Raw genomic sequence first — 9,334 nt, forward strand, 5'->3', positions numbered from 1 at the left:
TTTTCTAACTTTGGAACTTATAAATATGATGGGAAGTAGTATAAATACTCTTAGACATCTTGTCCCACTTTCTAATAATGTAATGTTAGAATGCAAACGGAGGCATTCACGTTAAAAAAAAAAAAGTGATAAAAATTAGAAAAAAAATTATCCATAGAAACAAATCCAAATTTGTTATATAGAAAAAACAATACAAATTTGTCAAAATATCTTTTATAATTAAAATCGAATAAGGGATATGCCCCTTATGTCATAAAATACATAAAGGATAATAATATTTCATAGTAAATACACTTTTCATTCCAACACAGTAACACCTAAGTCAACGGTCACAACACTGAGCACTGAACCGAAGTATCCAACTCTCGTCCTTCCCTTCACTTGCACAGATCCTCATGTTGTAAATGTGGCAGTGTTTTGCATCAGCAACGCCTATCTCCCCCACTTAATTTACCATTATACCCTTGGATCCTACCCTTCCTTCCTTCTTTCTGCCCAGTAAATTCCTCCTTCCTATCTGTCCTTCATCGTCATTTCAGAACCGAGCTCTCACTCTCTCTCCCCACCCCTCCCTCCTCTCTCTCCAGTTTCGCCCATCTCTTCCCAAACCCCACACAATCAGCACTCACAACACCGTCAATCGAAGCCCAAAACCACCGCGAGAAATGGACAATAGTGGCAGCAGAGCCGAAGCCGAACGGTGGCTCTACACCGCCAATAAGCTCCTCAGTGCACGTGATCTGCACGGGGCTAGGTCTTTCGCGGTTCGAGCCCGTGAGTCCGATCCCACATTTGACGCTTCTGAGTTGCTGCTCGCTGTCATCGATACCCTCCTTGCCGGTGAGACTCAGATCAATGGCCTCCATGATTGGTATAGCATCCTCCAGATTCTGCCTTATACTCACAATATCGAGTACATCGCCTCCCAGTACCGTCGTCTCGCTCTCCTCCTTGACCCTCATCGTAACCCTTTTGCGTTTTCTAGCCATGCGTTCACGCTCGTTCATGACGCGTGGTCTGTACTCTCCAATCCAGCTAAGAAGGCTATGTACGATAACGAGCTGCGATTGGTCACCGCCCCTCCTCCTGCGGCCCCTCCCCCGCAGACTGTTCCGGTGGCAACGGTTCATGCACCGGACCCGGTTCCGACTCCGAACCCAACTCCGATGCCTAATCCACCCTTTGTTCAGCGGCAACAGCAGCAGCAGCGAACTCCGGCGAAGAGGGGCCCGAAGCCCAAAGAGAGGGCTGGTGCCGGAGAACAAAGGCCGAGTCCTAACATTGCGACGACGGGGACGACCTCGCAAGCTCGGACGAGCGACCCGGTTGAGTCTGAAACCGGTTCGAGTTTCTGGACGGCGTGCCCGTACTGTTACGTTATGTATGAGTACCCGACGTTGTACGAGGACTGTACTCTAAGGTGCCAGAGCTGTAGAAGGGGATTTCATGCGGTGAAGGTGCGGACGCCGCCGGTGGCGGGGAAAGATTCGTATTATTGCTGTTGGGGGTTTTTCCCGTTAGGGTTTTCAGGGGATTTCAAAGACATAAGTGGGACTAATTCCAAGTGGAACCCATTTTCTGCAATGTTTGCATGCCCTTTGAGAGGAGGAGGAGGAGGAAGGGGATCTCAGAAAGGACCTTGGGTTTATCATGATGATGAAGCTGCTGCTGCATTCATTGAATTTTCTGAGCCAAGTGATGATGATTCGGATGATGCTGACTGGGGAGAGAGGGATGAGAGGGCGAGGAAGAGGGCTAAGAACAAAGCAAGAAGCTCTGGTAATGCTAGTGGTGGTGATGCAAGAAGGGCATTTTCTGAAAGAACTAGGAGAGGGAGCCAGAGTGGGTCCGGACATGCCAATTTAGAAAATGGTGTGATTGGAGACGGTGGGTCTGGTGCGCCAAATACTGTGAGGGCGGAGTTGAGTAAAAAAGCTGCAAATAGCTCGAGAAGAAGGGGTGCAGGGAATCTGGGGAAATTGGATTTGAATGTGGAGTTTAGTAATGAGGTGGAAGAGCCGGCCCCGGCAGTAAGAGATGGTAATGTGGCTGGAAATGCTGAGGAGAATATAGAAGGGAATGCATTTTTTGAGGGTCTTGATGAATTCCTTAACAGCTTGCCCATTCTCAATGTTGTGGCAGATGACAAGGTTAAGGGCCACTAGTATTTAAAGCCGCCTGTATTTTTGTTCACTGTTGTAGATTTTACTATTTGTAGTTGTATGCATGCTTGTAAGTGCTGTAGTAAGAAGTACTGCAAATCATCTTCCAGTTAATCTTATAATAATTTGCGGCAATTTGTGCATACTTCTTGAAATATTTTTGGGTTGCCTTTTCTGAGGTAGGTTGCACCTTTCAGAAAGGAAAAAAAAAAAAATTATATCAGTGATTGAAGTTTAATAGTCACACACTCCCTAATAAACTATGGGGGCTTCATGTGAAGATAAAAATCTAACTTTATTATCCTTTACATTACAAGTTAATTTATATGTTTATATTAGCTGGTTGATAGCCTTATTGGTGCTTTGAAATACTAGATTGCCATTCTCCTCGAGAACCATCATTATCTGCTTCAATAGCCGATGACAACTTAAGTATTCTATGTTTCGTATGTATCTACATGCAAACATCAATTTGTAATAACACATTCTCTTAGCTCCGGTATGTAACCATCACAGTCTTGATACATCTATGTATTGTCTTATATTTTTTTTTTTGGTGATTATTTAGGTATTATTTATTGGTATATTGATGGTGCTAACTAATCTAGTTTATAAATTATTTTCCTAATGCATACATGTGTTTCTCTGCCCCCCTCTCTGCGTCTCTGTGGTTGTAGAAGTATTCTTAGCTGCAGGTTTTGCTTTTGTTTTCTTGAGAGATGCAAATGACCTGTATCTTGCTTATATCTGTCTGATGAGTTATGGATGCCCTGAAACTGAAAAGATTGGAAGAAGCAATTTCTTGGTTTACTACTAAATATAATGCTTTTCCATTGTATTATATGCTCTTACCTTTGCCTCATTATCTACCTCCAGGCCTGTTAGGACTATTCCAAGGTTAAGTACTCGGTTAGCTACGCAATGCTAATGGCTAAAGGGAGAATCATACTTTCTTATGTCTTGACTGGTCTACTTGCTTTAGCTGACCCAAAAAGCTACTTACTAGATCCATCATGAGTTCATTATGTGTGTTGTTTCTTTGGTCATTTTGTGAAGCATTTTTCAGTTTACGTGTGAATTGATGACCCGAGATGCTGTGCACTGATTACTCTATGCTCTTTTTTGCTTCCAGAGATTGTCTGATTTGTTGATAAATGTTATTGACTTTATAGCTCCATTCACGTTGTAGGGTTTATGTTCTGATTGAGGCCTAGCTACACGCTTTCAAGATTGGATTATTTGTTGGTCTCTAGAAAATGTTGATGTGTTAATGGTGGTTCTGCATTCTGAATTATTACCTATGCATTTATGATATATAGTCATGTAGTGAGTTCTGAAGTATTAGATCTAAGTAATGGGATTATTTATAAAAACAGAAGAAAGCCCATGACTCTAGAAAGTACTGTATATATCTTTCATCACATGAAAATTTGCTTTCTTCTGTCAATATGTTGAATGGAGACTTGGGTCCATGAATCGGAAAGAAGGTCCCAATGCTGATTGTGTCCCCTTTATTTGATCAAAAGGAAAAAATAGCAGAAAATGAATCAGTGTGGGAATTGATTGTTTGAAAGATTATTTTCTCCAACAATCACTTGATGCGAAAATGATTGCTTCCTGTTTCAGAATCTCATTGTCTAGGGAAGTTGATTCTTTGTTTCTATCTGTTCATTGCTGCTTCTTTTATGTTGGAAGCACAGTGATCATAATCAGGGTCCAAACCCTCTCAACGTGAGAGAGTTTGCTCTCTCTCTCTCCAAATATTTTTCAGTTTCGTTTAGTCTGTAACTATTAATGTTATTTTTGTCTAATTGTTTTGATTAGGGGGATTTTCTTGTACTCAGTTTTTCACTGTCACACAGTTGTCAGTTTCAGAATGCACATCTCGGGCCGCATGAATAATGGTTCTGAGTAATCCTATAAAAACGTGATGCAAGCTTAAAATTTGAATGTGCCTCTTAGGATTGGTGAACCTTTAAAAAAAAAAAAACAAGAAGAAGCATAAATTGGTGAAACTGAAAAAAAAAGGTATAAAAAGGGCTTTTTAAAAGCTTTTTTTTTTTCCTGTAAATTGAGACAAATTCCTTCACATATTTATTTCGCATACCGTAAAATTATTTTTAAAATTATGGTTTGGTTTTTATTTAAATATCTTTTGGGTATTACTTAGACCTTGTACAAGCCAAAAAAAAAAAAAAGAAAGCAAGAGAAAGCTTGGTCTTTTTTTTTAAACCAAGCACAGATATCTCTTATTAAAGCCAATGACATCCGAGATATTATTAAGTATTGGATATGAGTACTTCTTACAATAAAAAATTTTAGTTGGTCACATTGTGTGGAATAAGTTTTTTTTATTAAACTTAATCCCTTTTAGTAGCTTAGTCCAATTTTAATCTACATAAATAGTATATCATGTTCTTGCGCTTCAACTGCACATTACAATATTAGTAAATTAGTAAATAAGATTGTCTTTAATCAAAGGATACTTTAATAATAGTAACATTTAACCAAAAGCTAAAATTATTACTTTTGTTTTATTTTTATATGAATCACTTAATAAAGGTGATGACCCAATAATTCAATGTTATCCCATTGAACTCTTTTTGTTTTTTTCTTCTTCTTTTTTTTCATTTGGAAGGCTTATATTTTATTATAAAAAAAGGGTGGGGCCTACATTTTGTGACAAAAAGTCAAGGTCACTTTGTGTGCGTGTTGTTTTCAAAATGTCAAATGGGAACTTGTGATCCTCTTATAGTGCCGTGCTGATCTGTATATTCCAAAGACAGGTTCATCTTTTTATACGAAATACTTACTTTTTTGTAACAGTAACTTTTGGACACCGTAAATTTTAAGTTTTTTTATTTGTTATTTTTTAATGACAAAAAATTATTTTTTAAATGGAAAGATAGCATCAATTTTTTTGGCCTCAACTTTAGCCTAAAAAAATTTAATCCTTCGTTGTAAAATTTATTGTTAAAATGTAATTAAAAAATATACTTTTTTAACATGGTTAGAAATAGGTTATACATATGCATTGGGGGGGGGGGGGTGGGGGAAGAGCTATCAGAAAATATGTTGCATCTGAATCCAAAACAAATTTAAGGTACTTTAAAATACTGCTGATCAACTTCGAATCAAAAATTAAAACTGATCAACTAGTGTAACAGTGGAAACTGAAACATACTGGTAGATTGGTGGAAAACTGAATTGTTTGTCGCGTACCTCAGGAGGGTGGGACGAGAGAGACAATCCGAATTTGAGAATGACTACCCTAAAAAGGAAAAAGCTTCACCTTCACGGTATTCTGGTGAACTTGTGGTGAATGAAGTAGCTACGGTGCAAAAGTGTCTTTCTTTCTCACTTTTTCTCTTCTTTTCCCTCTTAATTTAGATTTCTCCGTTTTTGTTGGAGACGACTCGACTCGGAGATGCGTCCTGATCCAAACTTTACTTTATCCACCCTTTAAAATAATTCCCCTGCCATGACTATTTCACTCAATTCTCAATTCGTACTGAAGGAGAAGCGAACCCATTTTTGTTTGGGCTCTCTGATATGACCGCTTCTGCTGCTCCAATTTCGGTTTCAGGTGACCCCTTCGTTTCCATCTCCAAGCCCCTTGCTTTACCCTTACCCTTCAATTCTTCCTGCATTGTGCTTCATGGAGCTACATTGAGGGCTTCAAGGGTATTTCTGTTGTGTTATATGATTTACCTCCTGGATGCTCTTTTGTTCTGAATGAGCTCATTGTACGACTATTGCTGTGGCAGATCTTTAGGTTTAAGCTGGAAATAAGGAAAACCGAGCTCACCCATTTGAGATTGTTGAAGGGTTTGAGGTTAGTGGTTAACTTCCCCTCGGTATCTGCTTAAAGTGAAATTATTACTATTAGATTGCTTACTGTTGACTTCCTTTTATCTACTTTAACAGGAATGTCTAGAATGGTTGTTCTTAACTAATCCCCTGGTTCTTTGGTGGTGACGATCTTTATACCTGTCTGATTATAAGAATAGCTCTGAGTTAAAATCATTCGGGAGGGAAATTATTAGTAGATGGATCGGTTGTTGTTTACCATTTTTTCATCTTAAATTGTAAAAACTTTGAAGCTCCCCTCAACAATGGGTAAATTACATAGATTGAAAAGGAATATAAGACTTTTGATCTTGGCGTGTCTTATATGTGGATACGCTTAACTTGAGCGATCTATGCCTGTATGATAACACCAAAACCCTTAATCACTATTCTATATTGAATACTGATGTGTGTAATGTGATCCCATGGTGTTTCATTGTTCGATTTTAATTCTTTGTGGTTTAATTGAACCTATAATTCTACTCTGGATTTTGTATCAACACTTTGAAGTCAAAGTTAGAATAACAAAGCGATTTGTTCTTATTGTGATGAAATCCAGTAAAACCGTTTTTTGCATTGTTCTTATGTTTGTAGGAGCAACAAAACTTCAGATTTGAAGGCCTCCATGGGTCCTCCTGGATTTAACCAGCAACAGGAAAACAAGAATCCAGAAACTATGACAGAAGCAGAAAAGGGGCTTGATCTATTTAATGATCTGAAGGACAGGTTCTTAAGTTTTAAAAAGAATAAATACATGTAAGTTTCAGTATTGCCTTGTTCACAAGCGTTTTGCTTCTAATAGTGATAAATGGAATAAAATTCTTCAAGATTGGTTTCTGCTTTCTGGCAGGGGAAACTTAGAACATTTCCAAAATCTTGCCCAGGCTCAATTTCCAAAGGTAATTACTCTTTGTGTCTTTCCCCACCCTTTTGACTAAGCATTCAACTGTGTTTTGCTTTATCTTTTTGGGCAAGTGCTTTAATTTGTCTTGTGGTGAAATTAATTTTTCTTGACTAACATTTGCAAGAACAGTTCATGGTCATTGCTTGTGCAGACTCTAGGGTTTGCCCATCATATATTCTGGGATTTCAACCAGGTGAAGCTTTCATGATTCGGAATGTTGCTAATTTGGTAACTTCATTCGAGGTATACGCCTACGTCATCGAAACTATTATTGTTGTTGCACTGGGAGGTAGACCCTGCCTTCCCTCAAAGTCTTACCCATATTCCTTGATGCAGAATGGACCATCGGAGACAAATGCTGCTCTAGAATTTGCTGTGACCACACTGAAAGTAAGACATTATTACCAATAAATTCGGGAGCTTTAATGGTGTTATTCATTTATCTCTGTACATTTTGTTTCTTTGGTCTGTTAATTATTTACTTTTCCATTTCTTAAACCCAGCCGTAAAGCTATCTAAGTTCATTACAAAATTCAATGAGAACCTTGAAATCCGCTATGTAGAGTAACTATGATTATGAGTTCATTTTATTCTCATGGACCATTCACAACCTAGGATGAGAGAAATAAAATTATCGTAGTTATAATACTGGTTGATCTTGTGTTATATCTTCAATGAACTGCTTGGGTGACAAGTTTTGAGCTCAATATGTGAAAGGAAGCAGGGGAAACATATATCACAGTAGCAGCAATGTTAGGTCATCTGCGTATGATTATTAAATTTGCGACATAAATGGATTTGAGCAATAACATTAAGCCATACGTTGCAATAAAACTTGTAGCTTGGTTTTGTGACTTTGTGTTATGTACATGGAGGACTTTTCAGCTTTTAGATATATAACCTTCTGTTCTGACAACATATAGTTTTATATTTGTTTGATCTGAAAGATAAAACTTATTCTCACTGTAGGTGGAGAACATCTTAGTCATTGGTCACAGCTGCTGCGGGGGAATTCGTGCTCTTATGGGTATGCAAGACGATGCAAATGGAAGGTTGAACTTAGATAAATATAAATATTGTTTTCCTTTCTGTGATAAACAAATTACGTTTCATTTTCTTACTTGGTTATTTTTATTCCTTAGCCTCTTAGAAAGCTGGGTTGTTGCTGGAAAAAATGCTAGAATAAAAACTGAGACTGCTGCTTCTGGCCTTGACTTTGATCAGCGGTGCAGGCATTGTGAGAAGGTACATTTCATGTGCTTTAGGTGAATCACCTAATTTATAATTTCTAATATTTTTATCTGCTAATGTATTCATAATGTCTAATATCTTCATTCCCTGATGAATGATATATCTTAATAGTTAGTTGATGATAGATCTTAATGACGTTGTACAATTAACGAACCTCACATAGTAGTGAGATTAATCTTATTATTGTTGTCATATATTTATTTGCTCTTGCATGTTGAGGTGAATGACTTAATTTATTTGTCTAATTGTTTTATCTGCTAATGTATTACTTTGTTTTTCGTAATTATACATCACAGTTTTCTGTTTTCCATCAACTTCTTGAGTGATATAGAATGAGCCTTTGCAAAATGTTAATTCTTAAAGAAAACGGATGGAGCCTGAAGGATTCAAGTGAATTTTATGCAGGAATCACTCAACCATTCCTTATTGAACCTACTTACTTATCCATGGATAGAAGAAAGGGTGTCCAATGGAGAACTGCTCATTCATGGCGGTTATTATGATTTTGTTGAATGCTCATTTGAGAAATGGACTGTGGATTACATGAAAATGAAAACAGAAGGAACTGATGTGTTAGTAGTGAAAGACAGAGTGGTTTGGTGCTAAACTTTTGCTTTTGTTTTCCTTAGTAGTGGATTTTATTGCTCTGTTAAAATAAATACTTCCAAGTGAGGTAATTGTATAATCTATACATTTACTTATTATTATGTTGGGTTGAGTAGAGAGCATGAATAACCCTTAAATAAATTTGTCAGTATTAATATTATAGAAAGAAAAGAATTATGCAAATTGCCTTTGTTTAGGTTCCACATTGCTCAAATATGACTGGAAGTATAATATCAGTTTTTTATTAAAAAAATCATAACAAGCAGCCTGAAATACACACACATATCATTTGTATTATATTTAACTTAAATTTTTTTCCTTATTTAAGTGATGTAATTTTGATATTACAAATGATTATTCTTACAATATTCAATGTATGGAGCTTGACATTTAATAATGTATACGTGTGTTGTAAAACATCAATTTATATTGGTCAAACATGTAAGTAGTTCACACCTTAAAGCAGTACATCAATTTTTTATTGTTGATTGTCATTTAACTATTTTAGAATTCTCAAAATTTCATTGTAATCTTATAACCTAATTCATTCATGCGGATGGGG

The 9,334-nt window shown here is 37.0% G+C and overlaps 2 protein-coding genes across 3 annotated transcripts; both read left to right on the forward strand.

Annotated features, from left to right (window-relative positions):
• Nucleotides 1-554: 554 nt before the first annotated feature.
• LOC114741341 (uncharacterized) lies at nucleotides 555-4,125 on the forward strand. Of its 2 annotated transcripts, none has more exons than XM_028929589.1 (2): nucleotides 555-2,150; nucleotides 4,025-4,125. In XM_028929589.1, the coding sequence occupies exons 1-2, from the start codon at nucleotides 666-668 to the stop codon at nucleotides 4,058-4,060; spliced, it is 1,521 nt and encodes a 506-aa protein (XP_028785422.1). In that variant the 5' UTR covers nucleotides 555-665; the 3' UTR covers nucleotides 4,061-4,125. The 2 variants fall into 2 exon arrangements, with proteins under 2 accessions (XP_028785422.1, XP_028785423.1); XM_028929590.1 differs by lacking the exon at nucleotides 4,025-4,125 and adding an exon at nucleotides 3,789-3,878 and having other exon boundaries at nucleotides 556-2,150.
• A 1,186-nt stretch (nucleotides 4,126-5,311) lies between these two features.
• LOC114741340 (beta carbonic anhydrase 5, chloroplastic-like) lies at nucleotides 5,312-8,961 on the forward strand. Its single transcript, XM_028929588.1, has 9 exons — nucleotides 5,312-5,846; nucleotides 5,930-5,997; nucleotides 6,606-6,767; nucleotides 6,862-6,910; nucleotides 7,045-7,158; nucleotides 7,252-7,305; nucleotides 7,885-7,967; nucleotides 8,058-8,160; nucleotides 8,572-8,961. Exons 1-9 carry the CDS (start codon nucleotides 5,715-5,717, stop codon nucleotides 8,770-8,772), a joined length of 966 nt encoding a protein of 321 aa, XP_028785421.1. The 5' UTR covers nucleotides 5,312-5,714; the 3' UTR covers nucleotides 8,773-8,961.
• The last annotated feature ends 373 nt before the right edge of the window (nucleotides 8,962-9,334 follow it).

The sequence above is a fragment of the Neltuma alba genome, unplaced genomic scaffold, assembly GCF_004799145.2.
Source record: "Neltuma alba isolate B1F8T4 unplaced genomic scaffold, ASM479914v2 tig00003357_pilon, whole genome shotgun sequence".
Classification (NCBI taxonomy): domain Eukaryota; kingdom Viridiplantae; phylum Streptophyta; class Magnoliopsida; order Fabales; family Fabaceae; genus Neltuma; species Neltuma alba.